Here is a 23,994-nt window from a genome sequence, read left to right as displayed (position 1 = left end):
TACAGCCATCCCACATTCCTCCCTGGTCATGAACTGGCCTCTGGCATTTCAGGCCCTCTTGTGTGAGCCAGTATGGAAGAGGAGACTGATACATTTACATGACAGAGGGAAATATTCTAAGCTAGTGTTTTAGGAGGAAAATCCATTTGAAAGACCAAACTTATCATCTGACAGTTGAGCTATGTGTATACCCAATGAGAAACACTTAGATACTTCAAAAATGGAAATGATTTTAAGAGTCAGATTTCATAAATGGATGTTTGACATCATAAAGTCATAACCCTTCTCTGTTGTTTACCAAATTGTATTGACATTAGAGTCAGTGTTTACAGATTTAACAGGCACATGGAATTGAAATAGAGATTGTTACTGGCATACTTGAAAAGTTTCGAGTTTCATCCTCAAATTAGGACTTTGAATTTGTGCTCCTTAATGCATGTTAACTCTACAAGGAAACCCAGAGTTTGGGAAGCTGGGGGTGGGTTGAAGGGTAATCATTTTCATAGCATGTACAACCAAAATCACTATTGTATAAAATGTATAATATTATTATCAATTTTGTGATAAATTCTGAAGTCATGTTTGCCTAATACATGATTCTTTGAAAAAAATTAAGCCTAAGGAAGAAACGAGAAGAAATTCTTTGACAGATGAAAAAGGCAAATTGAAAACTGTTTTTCAAAAAACTTCTTGCCTCACACCTGTCTGGCCTTTATCAAAAAGATAACAACAAGTGTTGATGAGGAGGTGAAGAAAAGGGAACCCTCATGCACTGTTGGTGGAAATGTAAATTGGTACAGCCACAATGGAAAACAATATGGAGATTCCTCAAAAACTTAAAAATAAAACTACTATATGATCTAGTAATTCCACTCCTGGGTATTTATCCAAAAAAACCAAAAACACTAATTCAAAAAGATATATGCATCTCTATGTTCACTGTAGTATTATTTACCATAGTCAAGATACAAAGCCAACTTAAGCGCCCATCAACAGATGAATGGATATGGTGTGTGTGTGTGTGTGTATATAGGGATATTACTCAGACATAAAAAAAAAGAATGAAATCTTGTTATTTGTGACAGCATGGATGGATCTAGAGAATATTGCACTAAGTGAAATTAGGGAAAGACAGACACAGAATGTTTCCATTTATATGTGCAATCTAAAAAACAAAACAAATGAAAAAAACATATTTAAACAGACACTGAGTCATAGATACAGAGAACAAATGGGTGGTTGCCAGAGGGGAGGGCTGGGGGAGAGAGAAATAGATGAGGGAGATTAAGAGGTACAAACCTGCAGTTACAAAATAAATGAGTCACAGGTATAAAATGTAGTGCCTGGGGAATATAGTCGATAATTATGTAATATCTTAGTATGGTGACAATGTAATTACATTTACTGTGGTGATCATTTTAAAACATATAGAAATATCAAATCACTATGTTGTGTACTAGAACGAATATAGTGTTCTACGTCAATTAAAAACAAACAAACAAGCTCATAGAAAAAGAGATCAAATTTGTGGTTACCAGAGGTAAGGGGTGGGTGGAGGGGTAAATGGCTGAAGGTGGTCAAAGGTACACATTTCCAGTTATAAGATAAATAAGTACTAGGGATGAAATGTACATGATAAATATAATTAATATCGTTATGTTATATATGAAAGCTGTTAAAAGGGTAAATCCTCAGAGTTCTCATCCAAGGAAAAAAAATATTTGTTTCTATCTGTTTAATATTGTACCTATATGAAATGATGGATGTTCACTAAACTTATTGTGGTAATCAATTCATGATGGATCGATCACTATGCTGTCCACCTTAAACTTATACAGTCTGTATGTCAATTATGTCTCAATAAAACCAGAAGAAAAAATATTCTCTACTTTCACACTGCCAACTGCTGCTTATTTAGAGGAAAAAATCTTGACGTCAGAGGTTAAAGACAGAATTTTAGAGCTGAATGGGGCCTTGGAAAGGGTCCAAAGACCTCATTTAAAAAAATGATGAAACTGTAGTTCAGAAGGATCATGTGATTTGACCAAGAATCTATAGCTAATCAATGACAGGGCTAAGGCCAACGTCAGCCCAGCATTCTTTCCAATTGAGAAGTATTGCCACTGGCACCTTAATGATTTTTAGAAATATCAGTTAAAAAAAAAAACACCTACATACTTTTGTTACTATCTCACAGCTTAAGTAGTTTTATAAATTTATGGAAGATGGAAACATGACATTTATGCTCACTTCGATGTTTAAAAGTTTACAGCAAATTATTTTATTCTCATCCTCAGAACCAGGGTATTTCTAGACTCGATTTACACAGCTTCAAACCACCAAAGTCCCAGGTTTCATCAATAACAATTAGAGCACAGTGTAACTGGAAGTGACCACTAAGTCACATCCACAAAACTGACACATTTATGTGTTTAGCTCTTCCTAGTACCAGGCAAGTTCTCCAAGATGATAAACTCCTCAGCACTGGACTAGTTTCAATTCAAGAGATTAATTAATACGAAGGACTACTCTCAGGGGAGATTCCTTACGAGGCTTCAGGTCTTTTACTTTGCGGAAGGGACCTTTGGAACAAAAGTTAGTTAACTTGTAATATGAACCAGTGACTTCACTCCTTGGAATCTGTAAAATTTTAGAAAAAAGGGAGGGAGGAATGTCATCATCGGCTTGGCAACTTCTTTAACAAGTAAAGACATTTTTAAATGTAATAACCATCTATTATTGTCATTTCATTAAAGAGGAAGAAGGAAGATTTTAATAGGGAAATAGTGAGAAGGATACAATTTCAGAGTAAAATGGGAGCCAGTAAGAAGAGAGTTACACACACACACACACACACACTATATACCACTGCCTTTATATTCATTTTGCCTTTCATGAGAAGTTTCCTTGAACTCACAGTTGTATGTGTATTGGTGTTTAGGGGCCATTATTACTCTTACTGCCTTCTGTTTGGGTGATTAGTCTTAGGCTGGATGAACTGAAAATGCTAAGTGGCAGAGCTGGCAGGCAGCACAGAAGCATGCAGGTGGCAGGTGGGGTGCTAAGAGGTATGCAGGGCTCTTAAAAGACATTCCATCCTCCTGCATAGCAGCCTGGCAACATCTTTGGCACAATGCTCCCTCAGGAAAGGTAAGGATCTATATATTAGGGAGTAACCCTATAAACCAAAGTGAGGAAAAAAGGAGGAAACGGATGGGCTTTTGAGTCCTACGACCTCTTAAATACAAAATGAAACAAAAATATAAAATCATTCGTTAATGGTCATCTGCTAATCAGACTGACTGATACCATTCTCAGCCAATGAGGGGAATGAAAATGAGGAAAACAAAAATGAAGACTCTAGTGGAAAAAGTGTTTTGTTATGATCAAGGATGAATTAGAAAATGAGAAGGAAGAGAAGATGTGGTACATACATACAATGGAATATTACTCAGCCATAAAAAAGAACAAAATAATGCCATTTGCAGTGACATAGATGGACCTAGAGATCATCATACTGAGTGAAGTAAGTCAGGCAGAGAAAGACAAATATCATATGATCTCGCTTTTTGTGGAATCTAAAAAAATGGTACAAATGAACTTATTTACAAAACAGAAATAGAGTCACAGATGTAGAAAACAAACTTATGATTACTAAGGGGGAAAGGGAAGAGGGATAAATTGGGAGATTGGGATTGACACATACAAACTACTATATATAAAGTAGGTAACTAATAAGAACCTTCTGATAGTACAGGGAATTCTACTCAATACTCTGTAATGCCCTATATGGGAAAAGAATCTAAAAAAGAGTGGATACATGTATATGTACAACTGATTCACTTTGCTGTACAGCAGAAACTAACACAACATTTAAAAATCAACTATACTCCAATAAAAATTAATTTAAAAAAAAGAAAGAAAATGAGAAGGATGAGTTGTTCTAAGGAAGTCAGAAAGATCTACAAGTAAGTGATGAAATTGTTTCCTTTAGCCCTTCAGGGTAATGTGGGAAGAAACAGAGTTAAATTTTTTGCTGGCTGTTAAAATTAGCGAAGAGGAAGCATATACATCTTCAAAAGTTTGCTAGTAACATAAATTTAGGTCTGCATTAATCAAACAAAAGAGTAAATATTTAACCATTATCATTCCTTCATTATTTACCAAGCATCCATTACAGCAGCACTGCTGCAAAATAGAAAGATAAGGAGCCACGCGTGGAATTTTAAACTTTCTAGTAGCTACATAGAAAAATAAGAGGTAAAATTGATTTCAATAATATATTTTGTCTAACCGAATACATTGAAAACATTATCATTTCAACATTTCAATATCATTAAAGAGACATTTTACAGTCCTTTGTTTTGTACTAAGTCTTTGAAATCCAGTGTGTGTTTGTTACACTTGTAGCTCATCTCATCTTGAACCAGCCACATTTCAAGTGCCCAATAGCTGCGTGTGGCTAGTGGCTACCGCACTGGACCACACAGCACTGGAGTCTCATACCATGGTAGATAAGGACACAGAGAAGAAGGCACAAAATTTCTGACCTAGACCAAAAGGCAAAACAAACACCTTTCGAAAACCTAAGGCCATGGGCAATAAGCACCAAAAAAAAAAGGTTCAGATCATGTGTTTGGGGATTTCAGAAAAGGGAGATCACCATGGGCCAAGGAAGTGAGCCTTGCGCTGGGCTATGAAGTATGGCTATATTCACAAAAGTGATGAAAACACATTCTAAATGGAAGGAACAGAACCATAATGTGGTTTTCCCAATTGTAATTTTTATAAGATAGCTTTGGGAAAGAAATTATTCCCTTTGGGAAAGAAATCAACTCCCATGCAATTCTCTCTCCCAAAAAGTTTCAGAGAGTCCCCAAAGTGGTAGGACGGCCGGGCCTACTGTCATAAGTAGGCTGATGGTACAGTGAGAGAGAAGTTATAGCAGTAACCAGGTTGTGTGCTTGTGGCACTGCCAGGATTTCCTAATAGAGCAGACTGATTGGGTCCACGAGTCCTATCCCTCCACTTCCAATGCAGGGGGCCCAACAAATTGGCAGGCTTCTCACTCCTTATTCCTGTTTTGGTTTTGGTTTTTACATTTTTGGCTGCACCCTGCAGCTTGTGGGATCTTGGTTCCCTGACCAGGGATTGAACCCTCACCCCCTCACTGGAAGGCAGAGTCTTAACCACTGGACCACCAGGGAAGTCCCTAAGACCAGGGATTTTAAGTTCATCTTCCTGAGGAAGAGAAAGGCACTACAGAGTCACACCCACTCAAATCCTTGCTCTCAAGTATATTGATCACCTTGCTTGCTGGTTGGTTTGGTGTGTTATGTACATTTGCCTTCTTCAAGTCATCCAAACCTGCCATGATTCTCACCCACCCTAGACCTGCCTAGCACACTGGGAACAGGCCAACAAAACAGAATCCTTGGAGGAGGCAGAAATTCAGTCCCATGCAAAGGAGTTAACAGTGCTTGGGGGTAAAAGTGTACAGATACGCTCAAACCCAGCTCTGCAAACACTCACAACCCATGCAGCAAGCCTGTTGGCTATACTGACTCATATTAATCTCATAGGTGTACTGACTCATTAGCGATTTGAAGACCTTTGGAGGAATTAAGGACAGAAGAGGGGGGAAGGAGGGGACGGTTAAATCTATTTGGGGTACAAAACCACAGAACAAAAGATCTCCCTGCTGCATCAGCAACTCTGTTGCCGGAAAAACGCCCCCCACCCACCCCCCACCCCCACCAAATGGCCCCACTCTTCTCCTTGCATTTGAAGAATTACATCTAACCAAAGAGTGCTTTCTCTCAACTTAAAACAACATAAGACCATGATTGCCCTTTAGTTCAGATACCTTGCATTCCTTCCGTGTCCTTCAGGCTTTGACCAGAGAAACTGGCAAGAAGACATACATTAAGAGATCTGTTGCGGGGATTTCCCTGGTGGCACCATGGGTAAGACTCTGTGCTCTCAATGCAGAGGGACTGGGTTGGATCCCTGCTCAGGGAACTAGATCCCACATGCATGCTGCAACTAAGAGTTCACAAGCCACAACCAAGGAGCCCACCGGAGCCTGAAACCCAGCACAACTAAATAAATAAATAGATTTATTGCAAGGAACTGGCTTATGCGGTTGTGGGGCCTGGCTGGGCAAGTACAGCATCCACAGGACTAGGCGTCAGGAAGGGCAGGTTGGAACTCTCTCCCACAGGATGAAGCTACAGCCCGCAGGCTGAATTTCTTCTTCAGGAAAAGCTCACTTCTGCTCGTAAAGCCTTTCAACAAATTGAATCAGATCCACCTAGATTATTTAGGACAATTTTGCTTACTTAAAGTCAATTGGTTATAGACTTGGAGCACATCTATAAAATACCTTCACAGCAACACCTGCGTGAGTGTTTGAATACCTGAGGAATGTAGCCTAGCCCAGTCGACACTGACCATCATACACCCCAACACGATCGCTCCTTCTCCAGCCAAATTTACTCTACTGGACCACGCCACCTGCAGCGCACACGCCAGGGCTTTGCATACGGGGCCTCTGCATGGACTGCCCGCTCCTTGCCCGTCCACCCCATCCACCTCGCCCAGTCCACCCTCCCATCTGGCCCACTTCACAGCCTATCTCTACAAAACTCCAGAGACTGCCTTGTTCTTGCTATTCTTGGTATCCATGGTGAAGTATCAAGGCATAACTACCCTTTTTTCCCAATCTCTTCCCTGAGACTATAAACCCCTTATAGCAGAGATGACGTCTGGGCCTCCCTAACACAGAGGAGAGGAGGCTCTCTGAGTGTGTGTAATGACAGTGTATAACCTAGCCGAATCCTTGATATTCAGCTTTATTTATCCCAAGGATCATCTGGGAAAACAATTCAAATGAGAAGTCTACTTCTTAGTATTTTCTCAATGACTCAAGTTTCAAAGAGAAAGAATTAAGATTATAAAGAGTGTAAAGTTAAGATGTGTAAAGCACTATTCTGAGCTACTGTCCAAATCTAGTTTTGTTAAAGACAATGGGTGGGCCTTTAAATTCCAGGTGCTTAGGTACAATCCTGACAGCATTCCAGCTCTCCCTCCTGCCCATGCCCCTAGAAATGTCTTTGTCTTTCATGATGAAGGGTCCCTTTCTTTTGCAAACTCTACAGTTCGGTTGGAACTACCTGGGAGAGTGATTTTCTTTGTAGGGGATTGTTGTTTTCTGATAACTAATATTTGTTGAGTACCTACCATATGCCAAGTACCACCTCAATTATTCTACTTAGCAATCATATAGGGTAGACACTTTTATTATCTCCCATTTAAAGATGAAGAAGTAGACTTAAGAGGTCAGAAAAACCAGAGCTTGGGTGTCACGCTTTCTCTTAGACAATGTGCTTCATCTTTAGCAGGTCTCTAAATCTTAAGGACAATAATGTGTCGTTATGAGGATCAGCCAAGGTCAAGTAAACGAAGGTAGCTAGTACAGAGCCAGGCACGCAAGGGGCACTTTCTGAACTAACGGGAAAAGTTGAATTTGTATGTTGCTTGGCAAATGTACTTCTTCTGCTGTGCTTTCTCAATTATAAATCTCCAGAGGTCGGATCACAGAACTGGTCAAGGATGATACCTACCAGGTCTTCTCTGGACAAAACCAGGTAAATCAAACAACTCATGTTTTTCAGATATGATACTGCTTGCCTGCATCAGAACCATCTGGAGAGCTAGTTAAAATGAAGATTCCAGGGACCACCCTCCATCCTCACCTCACAGCACTGATAAGTAAGAAAATGGCTTTTTAGACAAGCTCAAGTAATTCACATATACTCTTGAATCTAAGAATAACTATATATACATATACCCATCTTTTATCAAAGATGTATTTCTGTAAATATGTATACACATATATATACATATAAGTTAAATTAACTTTTATCAAAAAAGGATGCAAAGATGTCCATTTATGTGTTTTTAACCAGAACTGAGGCCAATTTTTTTGTCATGATTTACATGGCATATGTGGTGACACATTCAAGCAGAAAGTGACAAGAGTTCCCTTTATAAATGTCAACGCCAATCATACATTTGAGAATTATCAAAAGGTGCAAGATTGAAATCTAAGTAGAAAGGACTTAAGCCAGTGGTAGTTCCCAACAGAAAATCACTTTGCGGGCTTGAAAAAAATTCACATATGTGGGCCCCACTATAGACTGACTGAATTAGAATGTCTGAGGGTCAAATCCAGGTATTTATATGCTGAAATCTTTCTATAGATGATTCTGATTATCTCCCTGGTTAAGAATCACTGAGAACCATCATGAGATGTACTTTTCCTATTTCCAAGGTAGTACTGATCTCTTTGTTTCTGTGTAGAACAAAGTTGTCAACAAAGTAGAAGATGAATGTGGCTCAAACCCCTCTTGCTAATACTGTAATACCACAGCTTCCAGGATTTGTCCCTTAAGTTATGCTATGAAGAGCCAAGGGAAGCCAACAACACAGATACTCAGTGGCCACCAACTAAAGTGCACACAGGCACATGCACAAACACACACACACATGCACGCACGTGTGTAAGTCTTAGGTCTTCAGCCATCATTTTTTTTCTCACTGCTTCCTCATTCTGGAACCTTTAAGTCTTTGTATTCTATACTTATCTTCAAAAGCTGTGATTAGCTGGTCCAAGTGTCTCCTCATCTAGCTGAAAACACTGATGATTAACGGTGATAAGTGACGGGGTCCCTCAACTACAGGGTGGTAGAGCCAGGACTCAGACTAGCTCTGACTTCAGCCCAACATTCTCCTAGTGCTTGTTCACTCCCTGGACATTTGGTGGGATGCTCTCTCTCTCCAGCCCATCAAGCAGGCCTGGCCTTGTGGGCAATGCAGCCAATGCAGCTGCACAGGACTCAGTTGTGAGAAGGGCCATGCACTTGATGTGCTGCCCTGCTGTTGCTGTCTTGAAATTCTTAACTTTTTAACTGGAGGCCCTGCATTTTTATTTTGCACGTGGGCCTGCAAATTATGTAGCTGATCCTGCTTACAAGTGAAGAGGGCTGCTCGTGGCCCCTGAGACAGACTGGTCCATCCACCTAGGAACCTGCAGAAAGTGGAGAGCTGCAGTTCAATATTCAGAGTATCGGCGTCAGCTCTGACCACCAGTGCCCATCCACCCCTAAGAAGATCTCAGCTTCCCTGAACCCTCAAACCCTCAGGTCCTCCCACCTGGACAGACTTTGTGAAAAAGAGCTTTGTTCTCCATGTATGTGCTAATGCAGATAGCATTTCCATTACCCTTTGACCCTTGCTGGAAGGCAAGGTAATTGCATTTCTGTTAACTTTGTATTTGCTAATAGAAAAGATGACTAATTGGAGAACATTTAAAAATTCTCTTCTCACCAGATCATTTTCTAAAAATTATACTCTCAAACATATCACCCATCATCTACTCGTATTTTGACAGCTTTACAAACAATCCACATCTTGAAAAACTCTTTCAAACAAATTTTGGCAAATGTTTCCTGTTTTTCTTAAGCTAATAATGACAGCGTTATTTTCATTTGCTTAGTTATGTTTAGTTCTCTTATCTGACATGGCCAGATGATCCAGCTTTCTTTTTCAAGTTTTGTTTTTAATTTAACAAGGTAATACATCAACTGGAAGCAACTGTTTTGTTTTGTTTTAAGTCCCCTTTAGTGATCAGGAAAGATAACAGATTTAAAAGAAGGAATGGCCAATGCACTTTCTTTGGAAATCATTTTAGAGCTGAAAATACCTTATAAATCACCACATTCGCTGTCTTTATTTTGCCCATAAGAATGGAGGTTATGATTTACTCTACGAATCATGTCAAGTTCACAGCTCAGGAAGAGACTCCAGGGCTATGTCTTAGCATGTCTGTTCTTTTTTTTTTTTTTTTTAATTTTTATTGGAATATAACTGACTTATAATGTTGTGTTAGTTTCAGGTGTACAGCAAAGTGAATCAGTTATACATATATATATATATGCACTCTTTTTTAGACTCTATTCACATATAGGTCATTACAAAGTATTACATAGAGTTCCCTGTGCTATACAGTAGGTCCTTATTAGTTATCTATTTTATATATGGTAGTGTGTATATAGCATGTCTGTTCTTAACTAGTTCCAAGAAAGTTAGACTGATGATCACTAAATACTATTGCAGAATTCAAAGTATGACTCCAGAAATTGAAGTGCATATAATTTTAATCCTTTAAAAAAAAAGCCCCTCTACTGTGTTCTCTAAAGATGATAAGAATCACTATTATATCATACTTGATAAATATTTATCAAGAATATTACTTTCGGAGAAGATCACACAAAATGCATCACATACATCTTATATATAACACTATATTTAAATCCTCAATGGCATCAGGATTGTGAGATGGGAATATCCTTTGCCATGTCAAATTTTTCTTAAGAAGATGACACAAATGTAGGACATGCAATCTGATTACGGTGTATCAGAATCAGAGAGGAGTAATTACGAATCCTAGAGGAACAGTTCCCAGGACTGCCGAAAAACATTTGGTCCTTTGGTCACCAGTATTCCTTGGACATACCTGGATCACTGCCCTCATACCCCTGTATCTTTCTTACTCACGGAAGTAAGTGTGCCTCACTAGACTGAGCCTCTTAAAGGCAGAAATGATGTGTTTGCAGTTCATCCTTTCGTTTCCAGCATCTAGCACAATGCCTGCCACATAGTAGCAAATAAATGAATACAGAAATGAATTATTGAATGAACGGCTAAATATTTTATGGAAATTCCTGTATCTTCACACATATTTTTATTACAGTGAAAGAGCGGTTTATAATCTCAAGGAAGGCAGCACGGTAGGTGTTATACTTTTAAAAACTAGCCTCCTCTGCCTTGCTCAATGTGAAGGATGCGGCAAACATAATTCAATCATTAATAAGGAGAAGCATAAACTTATCCACTTACTTGCAAGCAAGCCAACTCCACTTGCAAGGGATCCGACCCAGGCTGTTTTTCCTTTCCCTTCCCCAAAGGCGTCCAGCCACTCTATGTACAAGACGCCAACAGCTACCGGAGATCCATAACACAGAAACTGAGTAAAGAAGGAAACGAGCACAATCACCCAGCCCCAGCCACCATCGGGTGACTTTCTAGACTCCATTGTAAGGTGGGATCAAAGCGGCGTTGCTCCGTAGGTCCTAAGCAAACACAGAAAGAAAAGAGAAAAGCATATTTAGAGTGTGGTGAGGCATGGTAGTTTAAAGATATCTCCTCCTAAATCAAAACTTTAAAAAGTTCTCTAAAAATATACGAGTAAAAGGATAAAATATCACTGACATGCAAGTTAACTTCAGAATTTTTATTTCTGATTTCAATAAGTAATACGTCCACATGTTTCCAAAAAGATGTTTTTTATATTATAAAAAGGATAAATTAGGAGTTTGGGATAAATTAACATATACACACTACTATATGCATCTATTAACAAATACACACTACTCTATGTAAAATAGATAACCAACAGAGACCTACTATATAGCACAGGGAACTATATTCAATATTTTTATAATAACCTATAAGGGAATAGAACCTGAAAAAGAATAGTTATATATACATGTATACATATATGTATGTCTATATACACACATATATATTTTAGATAAATATGAATCACTGTGCTGTACACCTGAAACTAACACGACATTGTAAACCAACTAAGCTTACATTTTTTTAAAAAAAGACATAGAGTGAAAAGTCTCCTTCCCAAATTCACTTCTGTTCACCAGGTTCCCACCCCAACCCAACCACAGGAAGTCACTATTTTTGGTTTCCTGTTACACGTTAAGTTTCCCAGGAAACAGACTCATAGCAAGATGAGGTTTATTAAAAGTGGTCTCTTCCTATGGAAGACAACAGACAGCAGCAGGAGAAGGTAAGTTAACATCTCAAGGAAGGGAATTTCTAAAGCTGGACTGACCCTTCAGACTTGCCCTGAGTTCGGGGTGGGGAGCTGGCCCTTTACACCCCCACACTTCCCTGGTGGTCCAGTAGTTAAGACTCCACACTTCCAATGCAGGGGTCCGGGTTCGATCCCTGGTTGCAGAATTAGATTCCACATGCCGCAACTAAGAGCCTGCATGCTGCAACTAAAGAGAATGAATGCTGCTATTAAACAGCCTGCATGCCACAACGAAGATCTCATGTGCCACAACTAAGACCCAGCGCAGCCAAATAAATAAAAATAAATAAATAATTTTTTTTTTTAAAAAGAAATCTTTCATTCCTAAAGTGGATCTGGAGGGGGAAGCAGGCAGTATACCACAATGTTCACCAGCTCGAATATCCTTCCAGTTTCTTTGTGAATATACAAACAAAACCAAGCAAATAGTCTTAGATTTCCTTTTTTCAACAAAAAGTGTATATTGCACATTCTATTCCATGCCTTGTTTTATTCACTTAACATCCTTGGGAATGCTTCCCTATCAACATATAGAGAGCATCCTTAGTCTTCTTTTTTATTTTTTTTATTTAAAAAACAATTTTTTTCTTTTTTTTTGGCTGAGTTGAGCCTTCGTTGCTGCACGCAGGCTTTTTCTGGTTGTGGCAAGTGGGGGCTACTCTTCACTGCGGTGAGCAGGCTTCTCATTGTGGTGGCTTCTCTTGTTACAGAGCACAGCTCTAGGCATGTGGGCTTCAGTAGTTGCAGCACGGGGGCTCAATAGTTGTGGCTCACGAGCTCTAGAGCTCAGGCTCAGTAATTGTGGCACACAGGCTTAGTTGCTCTGCAGCATGTGGGATCTTCCCAGACCAGGGATTGAACCCATGTCCCCTGCATTGGCAGGCGGATTCTTAACCACTGCACCACCAGGGAAGTCTCCTTAGTCTTCTTTTTTGAATACACACATATGATTGTATACTTGTTTGTTTTCCTTATTGAATAGGCAAAACACTCACATGGTTCAAAAATGAAAAAAATGACAAAAAATATACAGTCTCCATCTACCTAGTTCTCACCTAACTTCCACACTCTCCACAGGTAACCAATGCTTCTTGTTTCTTTTATAACCTTCCAGAATTAATTTATGAGTATATAAGCTAACTCAAATAAATATTTCCTCCAATTTTTTACACAAAAAATAGCATGTTATATACATCGGTATGTGTCTTGCTTTTTTTTTCACTTGAAAAATACCTTGAGGATTTTTCACATCAATGCATAGTAAGCTTCCTCATTCCTTTCTTCCTGCTACATTGTGTTCCAGTAATTCTTAATTCTTCAACCAGTTCCCATGGCTTCCAATGAAAAACAGTGCTGCAGTGAAAACCTTACATACACATATATCTTTCTGCATATATGCATATCTGTCAGGAATTGCTGAGTCAACTACAAATACACATTTGTAACTTCAATTAGTATTAGCAAATTGACTTCAAGGGATCAAACTGATTTATATGCTCCCTAGCAACTTTAGGTGTGTTATGAAACTTGGAGTTTTGCCAATTTGTTGGCTTTAAAACAGTATTTCATTATAGGTTTAACTTGCATCTCTCAGCGTTCTCTAAATGATGTGTCCTTTCATAGGCGGAAAGCTATTTGTAATTCATATCTAATTCTTGCGTATATATGGGTGTTTCTGGATTTTCCCTTCTGTTCCATTTATCTGTCTATTCACTAGCCATTACCACATTTGTTTAACTAAGTCTTTTTTTTTTTTTTTTGGCCGTGCCACGTGACTTGTGAGATCTTAGCTCCCTGACCAGGGTTTGAACTCGCACCCTTGGCAGTGAAAGCGTGGAGTCCTAACCACTGGACCACCAGGGAATTCCCTAAGTCTTTTTAATATATCTTAAGTTCCAGCGGAAATAGTTCCTTCCCTCTCTCCAACATTGCACACCTTTTCAATATTTTCTTGGCTCTTCTTGTTTGTTTACTTTTTAATATGAACTTTAGAATCAATTTGTCTGGTTCTACAAGAATTCTGATGGTGTTTTCATTAGGACTGAGTTAAATTAAAATTGATTTAAGGAAAAATACTCCTTTTATGATGCTGAGTGTCTCTCCCATTTCATGTCTTTCCATTTGTTTAAGTCGACTTTTGTGTTTATAGTGTTTAAAGTTTTCCCCAATATTTCCTTTTATTTTATTTGTATATATCTTATCCTTTTTGCTAACATTATAATTGGGCTTATTTCTTTGATTTGTCTTCTGTTTTTATGTATAAAAGCTATTAAAATCTGTATGTTAATTTTGGATTCCACTACCTTACTATAAAATCTCTTGTTTGTGGGAGAGTTTTGGATGATTCTCTTGGGTACATACAATATACAATACCATACAGTTATATAACCATCTACAGTGGTAGTTTTACCCCCTTACTGTGGATTTTTATGTGTCTAACTTCCTTCTTTTGCCTTTGTGTGGGACAAGGCATCCAATATAATGTTAAATAATAAGATTATACATCACTGTCTAGTTCCTAACTTTAATGGGAAAGCCTTCAAGTGCCATGGTGCTACTTGAGGCTGAGATAGATATATTTCACAAAGTTACAAAGAAAAATTTCTACTTTTGAGTGGTATTATAAAGAATATTTATTATGTTTTTCTCAAGTGCATTTCCAGTGCATAAGGAGATAATTATGATTTTCTCCTTTTAATTTTTAATGAAATAAAATCTGTATTTTCTACTATTGAACCATCCTTGAAATCTTCCCTGGTTCATGCTCTATTTTGATTATGTCAGTCTATTTGGGGGAGGGTTAAATTCATAAGTGAGATTCGTCTTTTTTTTTTTTAAGAACTTTTATTGAGATACAGTTAACAGACAATAAACTGCATATATTTGGAGTGTACAATTTGGTATTATTTTTCTTATTAGTAATGTATATATGGCAATCCCAATCTCCCAATTCATTCCCCCAAACCATCCCCACTTTCCCCACTTGGTGTCCATATGTTTGTTCTCTACACCTGTGTCTCTATTTCTGCCTTGTACACCAGTTGATTTGTACCATTTTTCTATATTCCACATATGTGTTAATATACAATATTTGTTTTTCTCTTTCTGACTCACTTCACTCCAACTCTTTGTTTTTAATTTTGACTAGGTTTTGGTATTAAAATGATATTTAAAAATTTTTTGAAAATATTCATTCTTCATAAGTTCTGAAATAGTTTACATGGCAATGGATTTGGAGACCCAAGGCCTGAACTTCCTGCCTCCAATAGGGGCTTCCACTTAATCTTCACCTCCTGTCTCTCTTCACCATGCCAGATTTACACTCAGGTTCAACAAAGTCTTCTTTGCCCACAGATTTTGCCAAACCATCCCCTTGGCTGCAGTTTCATCAGATAATAGGCAAAGAGAGTAGGAATATCATTCATCCATTCATGCATATCCCTAATTAGACGGTGAGGCATTTGGCTACCTTTAGAGAGTTATAGTTACACCCAACAAATTACCTGAGCCTCAGTGAAATTTCTCTACTTCGACATTCAAAGCACTGGGCAAAAATCACGTCACCACCTGCCACAGACTTTTGTACAAATTAACTTTCAATATTTCATAACTGAAGAATGTTATAATTTGTGCACAAAACTGTAGAGTCTAAAATCCAGTCTCTCAGACCACATGATTGTGTTAGCAGACAGAATATGCCAAACTTCCAAATATCGAAATCCTTTGAAGTAGTCAGATATGCCCCTCCTGCAATTTTTGTTTGGAGTACCTTTTAAAGAAATGATAGTCTTAATTCCCTAAACTAGATAATATACGATAGCACTAGCCAAACACCTAATGAGACTAAAAGGTTGTATAAAAACAAATGCATAAGAGATCATCCTTCATTTAAATCTTCAAGTTACAGCACTCCAGCAAAAGTACACATTTACAAAGGCAAAGCAGCACAGTCATAAATAAAGCCAGTATTTTCTGGAGGGTGGGGGAGGGGAGTGAAAGGGTGAGGAGTATCTCCCTTGCCAGTTTTCAAACCGAAGTAGACAGAAATGCCTTTATACACCAAATACCTTTGCCTTGCCTTGTTTTGCCCTGCCGTGCCTTGGGTAACATTTCAACACATAGGACATGAGCCAGAGAAATTCTTCTCACAGTAAATATTTGGGAAAGCAAACCTTTGAAATACAAAGCTCCCATATATATCAACTTGAACGAGAAAGACGAGTTTTTACAAAGAGTTGGCTAAGAGCTTCTGACCTTTAATTGTCTCATAGTTTGAGATACTTGTAGCCTGAATAGAACATGGTGAAAAATATCATTTAGTGATTTCTTGTTTTCTGTCAGGGCAACACCTTTCTCCTGTACTTTCCGCTACTCCTTAGATATCTCTCACCTGTTATTTTGCTGATATTCTATATTCAGTAAGGTGATTTCACAAATAGACTAGCCTTTCCTCCCTGTTGTAAGGGTACCCAGTTTCCTTTAGAGCACTTGGATCTTCCTCACGGGTAGATGGTTGGTGGGACTATTAATCAATTATCCTTGATTAATCCTTGATCTTAACCTACAGAGTAGAATCTGATCCAAGCAAGGCCAATAGGACCTCTCTCCGTCCTGAATCTCAAGTGAAATCCTCTAATAAAAGAAAAATATTTGGAGCTTATTGATCCCAGTGGTAGTGCATTAAAGAAACCCTCTGTCAGATTCTACTACCTTGGCTCCCTAGGGATACCCAAGCCTGGTTTCTCTAGGCTTCCATTTCATTCTATGAGCTAACCTAGTAAATTATTTTGTTAAGTTAGCTGGTAGTTGTTTCTTTGAAGTGCAACAGAATAAACGTGTTGTGAGTATGCAGTAATTTCAAGTTGATTATTTCAACCATCCATGCCCCACTTGATCCTATTTGGGCCAAAGGTTAAGCTTAGGAGTGCAGTCTATGACCACAAAAAATAGGAAATATAGATATGCCATACCTTTTTTCCTGAAAATTTCATCTTATTAATCCTCTTTCTTCACAATTTATGATCCAATATGATAAAATGTATTCCCTGGCATTCTTGTAAATAAAAAGTCTAAATTAACTGAAATTTCCGCTAAGCCCACTTATCCTAGTATTTACAGAAATACAGTGTTGTAAAAATGGGATCTTCATTCAAAAAGTTTTTTGATCACTTTCAATTTAAATTATATTGCACTAGATACCAGGGGAAATCAGAAGAAATCTAAGGAATCACCCTTGCCATCTAGGAGTGATATAACCCCATTAGGAAGGTAAGATATGCTCACAAGAGAGTATATAGTTAAGTGCCACGTAAGTGGGTGGATAGTAAACGTTTAGGAGTCAGAGGGAAATGAAGGTAATCACAGCAGGAGCAGGAGTGGAAGGCCTCACAAAGCAGGTTGGTTCTAAAGAATAATGCAGACACTCATGAAAGGGTGGCATGAAAGGGTGGCTCGGGCAAGAGGATCAAGGTAAATGTTGGGTGTGGAATCAGGAACAGCCTTAATAGGTTTGGTGGAAAGTGAAGAGGGCGGACCTTACAAGGCTCACAGAGGAAAATCAGATTAGAAAGATGGCACTCTTCACTGAAATTTAAGAGGAAACTGTCCCAAGAAGCCTGTGTTTATAGCCCCAAGACAGGATTCTCTTCACACTTTTTGTAATAAATCCTGGCATTAATAACCCATCTTATATTATCTAAGTGCTGGATTTTTTTTCCCTAAAAAATAGCAAGATCAATAAGTACCAGAACTTCTTGTCTTAATTGCATGAGTATATTCAAAGTGTTGGGAACTTATTCATATAACTGTATAAAAATATGCTTCTAGGAAACACATACCTTGTAGTATATTCTAGTACATCCTTTGAGAATTTGGAATCTTTTAACCTGTGTTAACAAATTCAGACTCTGCATGACAAGACATCTTACAAAACTCAAAATTAGAAGCCATTTTGAAAGACAAATTGAAGAGCACTGTAATTAAGGAGTAGTTTTGTCACACTACAGGGTCTGATGGGATATCACAAAATTAACTTTAAATTATAATTTAAGTGTATTTCTTATCTCTAACTTAAAAATTAAATGTATTCCTGGGCTTCCTAGGTGGCGCAGTGGTTATGAATCCACCTGCCAATGCAGGGGATACGGGTTCGATCCCTGCTCCAAGAAGATCCCACATGCCGTGGAGCAACGAAGCCCGTGCACCACAACTAGCCTGCGCTCTAGAGCCCGTGAGTCACAACTATTGAGCCCATGTGCTGCAACTACTGAAGCCCACATGCCTAGAGCCCGTGCTCCACAACAAGAGAAGCCACGGCAATGAGGAGACCATGCACCACAACAAAGAGTAGCTGGCTCCTACCACAACTAAAGAAAGCCCACGCACAGCAAAAAAAGACCCAACACAGCCAATAAAATAAATAAATAAATTTATTTTAAAAAAAAATTAAATGTATTCCAGAAAGCAGCCAAGATGATAGAGTAGGAAGACCCTGAGCTCACCTCCTCTCATGAGCACACCAAAATCACAACTATCTGCAGAACAACCATCAATAAAAAATACTGGAACATACCAGAAAAGATTTTCTACTGAAACCTAGCAACATTCTGTGGGGTTTCTGGGCATGGATGCTTTCTGTCCCCCATTTCTTGTAGGGAATAGACTCCAGCCTCCATGACCTTCCCTGAGTCCCAAAGGGCAGATTCAAATAATTGTGAATCAGGGAAGGGAGGGGATGCAGAGACAAGGGAGGAGCAGCCAAGAAACAACAGTGCAGGCTTGGGGCAGGGTCCTGGTTCTGCCTCAAGGGATACACATAACAATATCTTTGAGCATTTTACAGAACTAAAACCCCCAACAAATGGAAGATGTCAGCATTCTTCACTCCAGAGAAGACCACCTGAGACCAGATTAAAGGAGTGCAGGCCCTACATACACCCTAGTCTTATCAGCAACTCCACTCTTGAACCATTGTTATAAAACTCCTCAGCAAATCTCCCTGGGTTGGGACACACAGTTTTCAAGGACAGGAGCCCACTGTGTCCCCTTTTGCCTGACAAAGCAATAAAGCTGTTCTTTTCTACTTCACCCAAAATTCTGTCTCTAAGATTTGATCCAGCACTGGTACACAGAGGTAGAGGTTTCGGCCTAACTACAACTAAAGACATAAAGGGGACTTCCCTGGTGGTACAGTGGTTAGAAATCTACCTGCCAATGCAGGGGACATGGGTTCAATCCTGGGCCAGGAAGATTTCCACATGCCACAGAGCAATTAAGTCTGTGTGCCACAACTACTGAGCCTGCATGCTAGAGTTCACAAGCCACAACTACTGAGCCTGCATGCCACAACTACTGAAGCCCGTGTGCCTAGACTCCATGTTCCACAAGAGAAGCCACGGCAATGAGAAGCCCACTCACCGCAATGAAGAGTAGCCCCCATTCACCACAACTAGAGAAAGCCCATATGCAGCAACAAATACCCAACACAGCCAATAAAATAAACAAATAAATAAATAAATTTATTTTAAAAAAACAAAGACATACAGAAGGAACCACAATGACACAGATAGGAGGGGTGGACTCACAATATAATCATATCCCATACCTCCAGGTGGATGACCCACAAACTGGAGAATAACTATATTGCAGGGGTTCTTCCACATGAGTGAGAGTTCTGAGCCCCACATCGGGCTCCCCAGTCCAAGGGTCCTGCACTGGGAAGATGAGGCCGCAGAACATTTGGCTTTGAAGGCCAGCAGGGCTTAATTTCAGCAGCCACACAGGACTTGGGGAAATAGAGACTTCACCCTTAAAGGGTGCACACACAGACTCTCACATGCACCAGTAGAAAAGCAGTAATTTGATAACAACCTGGGCCAGGTCTACCAGCTTGTCTTGCAGAGTAAATATATATGCACCCGACATAGAAGCACCTCAATATATAAGGCAAGTGTTAACAGACATAAAAGGAGAAATCAACCGGAACACAATAATACTAGGGGACTTTAATACCCCACTTACACCAATAGACGGATCATCCAGACAGAAGCTCAATAAGAAAAGGCAGGCCTTAACTAACACTTTAGACCAAATGGACTTAATTGATATATTTAGAAAGCATTCACTCTGAAAACATTAGAATCTACATTCTTTTCAAGTGCACGTGGAACATTCTCCAAGATAGATCACACGCTACACCACAAAACAAGCCTCAGTAAATTTAAGAAAATTGAAATCATATCAAGCATCTTTTCCAACCACAACGTTTTGAGGCTAGCAATCGACTACAAGAAAAAAACTGCAAAAAACATAAACACATGTTGGCTAAACAATGGTACTAAACAACCAATGGATCACTGAAGAAATCAAAGAGGAAATTTAAAAATGCCTAGAGACAAATGAAAACAAAAACACAATGACCTAAACCTATGACACAGCAAAAGCAGTTTTAAGAGGGAAGTTTATAACAATACAAGCTTACCTCAGGAAACAGGAATAATCACAAATAAACAACCTAAACTTACACCTAAAGGAACTGAAGAAAGAAGAACAAACAAAACCCAGTTAGTAGAAGGAAAGAAATCATAAAGATCAGAGCAAAAATAAATGAAATAGAGACTAAAAAAAAAAAAACCAATAGAAAATATCAATGACACTAAAATCTGGTTCTTTGAAAAACAGACAACAACAACAAATATGTATATACATAATAATGGGAATTCCCTGGCAGTCCAGTGGTTAGGAGTTCCCCTTTCCACTAAAAGGGACATGGGTTCAATCCTTGATGAGGGAACTAAGATCCTGCATGCCGTGCGATGCAGCCAAGAAAAAAATAAAAAAATAAAAAATAAACAAAATTGATAAACCTTTAGGTAGACTCATCAAGAAAAAGAGGGAGAGGGCTCAAATCAATGAAATTAGAAATAAAAAAGGAGAAGTTACAACCAACACCACAGAAATACAAAGATCATAAGAGACTATTATGAACAACTATATGCCAATAAAATGGATAACCTAAAAGAAATGGACAAATTCTTATAAAGGTACAATCTCCCAAGACTGAATCAGGAAGAAATAGAAAATATGAAGAGACCAATTACCAGTAATGAAATTGAAGCAGTAATTTAGCGCTCACTTTGGCAGCACATATACTAAAATTGAAGCAGTAATTTTAAAACTCCCAGCAAACCAAAGTCCAGGACAAAATGGTTTCACAGGTGAATTCTACCAAACATTTAGAGAAAAGTTAACACCTATCCTTCTGAAACTATTTCAAAAAACTGCAGAGGAAGGAACACTTCAGAACTAATTCTAAGAGGCCAGCATCACTCTGATACCAAAACCAGACAAAAATATCATAAAAAAAAAAAAAAGAAAGAAAATTATAGGCCAATATCACTGACAAACATACATGCAAAAATCTTCAACAAAATGCTTGCAAAACAAATCCAACAATACATTAAAAGGATCATACAGCAAGATTAAGTGGGATTTCTCCCAGAGATGCAAAGATTTTTCAATATCTGGGCAAATCAATTAAAGTGGTACACCACATTAATAAATCCAAGAATAAAAACCATGTGATCATCTCAATAGATGCAGAAAAAGCTTTTAATAAGATTCAACATCCATTTTACGATTAAAAACTCTCCAGAAAGTGAGTATAAAGGGAACATACCTCAACATAATAAAGGCCATATGTAACACACCCAGAGCTAAAATCATACTCAATGGTGAAAAGCTGAAAGCATTTCCTCTAAGATCAGAAATGAGACAAGGATGCTTACTCTTACCACTTTTATTCAGCATAGTTTTGGAAGTCCTAGCCACAGCAATCAGAGAAAAAAAAGGAAGAAAAGGAATCCAAATTGGAAAGGAAGAACTAAAACTGTCACTGTTTGCAGATGGCATGATATTACACACAGAAGATCCTAAAGATGCCACTAGAAAACTACTAGAGCTCATCAATGAATTCAGTAAAGTTGCAAGATACAAAATTAATATACAGAAATATGTTGCATTTCTATAGACTAACAAAGAAAGGTCAGAAAGAGAAATTAAGGAAACAATCCCATTTACCATCATATCAAAAAGAATAAAATACCTAGGAACAAATCTACCTAAGGAGGTAAAAGACCTGTACTACAAAAACTGTAAAATGCTGATAAAAGAAATTGAAGACAATGCAAATAGATGAAAAGATATACCATGTTCTTAGATTGGAAGAATCAATATTGTTAAAATGACTATACTACCCAAAGCAATCTACAGATTCAATGCAATCCCTATCAAAATACCAATGACATTTTTCACAGAACTAGAACAAATAATTTTAAAATTTGTGTGAAAATACAAAAGACCCCAAAGAGCCAAAACAATCGAGAAAGAAGAATGGAACTGGAGGAATCACACTCCCTGACTTTAGACTATACTACAAAGCTATAGTAATCATAACAGTATGGTACTGGTACAAAAACAGACACATAGATCAATGGAACAGGTCAGAAAGCCCCCCCAAAAAACCCATGCACTTATTGTCAATTAATCTACAACAAAGGAGGCAAAAATATACAATGAAGAACAGATAGCTTCTTCAATAAGTAGTGCTGGGAAAATTGGACAGCTACATGGAAAAGAATAAAATTAGAACATTCTCTAACACCATATACAAAAATAAACTCAAAATGCATTAAAGGCCTGAAGGTAAGATTGGATACTATAAAACTCCTAGAGGAAAACATAGGCAGACCACTCTTTGACATACATTGCATCAATATTTTTTGGATCCGTTTCCTTTAGGAAACGAAATTAAAGCAAAACTAAACAAATGGAACCTAATTAAACTTAAAAGCTTTTGCACAGCAAAGGAAACCATAAAACAACAACAACAAAAAGACAACCTACTGAATAGAAGATATTTGCAAATGATATGACTGATAAGAGATTAATATCCACCATATATAAACAGCTCATACAACTCAACATCAAAAAAACAAAACAACCTGATTAAAAAATGGGGAGAAGAACTGAATAGACATTGCCCCAAAGAGGAAATACAGATGTCCAACAGGCACATGAAAAGGTGTTCAACATCGCTAATCATCAGGGAAATTGCAGATCAAAACCACAATGAGACATCACCTCACACATTTCAGAATGGCTACCATCAAAAAGAACATAAATAACAATGTTGGTGAGGATGTGGAGAAAAGGGAACCCTTGTACACTGTTGGTAGGAATGTAAATTGGTGCAGCCACTGTGGAAAACAGTATGGACATTTCTCAAAAAAATAAAAATAAAACTACTGTATGATTCAGCAGTTCCACTCCTGGGTATATATCCCCCCAAAACAAAAACACTAATGGAAAAGATACATCCCCCCAAAACAAAAACACTAATGGAAAAGATACCAATGTTCACAGCAGCATTATTTATAATTGCCAAGGTAGGGAAGCTACCTAATTGAGGGTCCATCAACAGATGAATGAATAAAGGTGTGGTATCGGTATACAATGCAATACTATTCAGCCATAAAAAAGAATGAAATTTTGCCATTTGCAGCAACATGAATAGATTTGGAGGGCATTATGCTAAGTGAAATGTCAGACAGAGAAAGACAAATACTATATGATATCATTTATTTGTGGAATCTAAAAAATATAACTAGTGAATACAACAACAAAGAAGCATACTCACAGATATAGAGAACAAACTTGTGGTTACCAGTGGGGGGAAGAGCAATATAGGGGTAGGGGAGTGGGAAGTACAAACTACTAGGTGTAAGATAGGTTCAAGGATGGATTATACAACACAGATAATACAGCCAATATTTTGTAATAATTGTAAATGGAAAGTAACCTTTTCAAATTTTGTAAAAAATTTTAAAATTTCTAAAAAATAAAATCCCTAACGAAGTAAAAAAAAGTTGATCTTTTTAAAAAAAAATTAAATGTATTCCACATATTATAAACCTCCCTTGGACAAGGAAGGAGAACATGAAATAAAATAAATCATAATAAAATATCATTATTCAACAAAA

At 38.0% G+C, this 23,994-nt stretch overlaps 1 protein-coding gene across 2 annotated transcripts in view; it reads right to left on the bottom strand.

Annotated features, from left to right (window-relative positions):
* SLC16A9 (solute carrier family 16 member 9) overlaps positions 1–23,994 on the bottom strand; it is a 65,174-nt gene that overhangs the window by 25,032 nt on the left and 16,148 nt on the right. For both annotated transcript variants that reach the window (XM_057735399.1, XM_057735400.1), the window contains exon 2: positions 10,963–11,195. In XM_057735399.1, the coding sequence (XP_057591382.1) occupies positions 10,963–11,158 (196 nt within the window). In that variant the 5' untranslated portion in view covers positions 11,159–11,195. The remainder of the gene's footprint in view (positions 1–10,962; positions 11,196–23,994) is intronic.

Source organism: Hippopotamus amphibius, chromosome 5, assembly GCF_030028045.1.
Source record: "Hippopotamus amphibius kiboko isolate mHipAmp2 chromosome 5, mHipAmp2.hap2, whole genome shotgun sequence".
Lineage (NCBI taxonomy): Eukaryota > Metazoa > Chordata > Mammalia > Artiodactyla > Hippopotamidae > Hippopotamus > Hippopotamus amphibius.
Note: the sequence above shows the minus strand (reverse complement) of the source record. Positions and strands in the feature narration are given on the sequence as shown.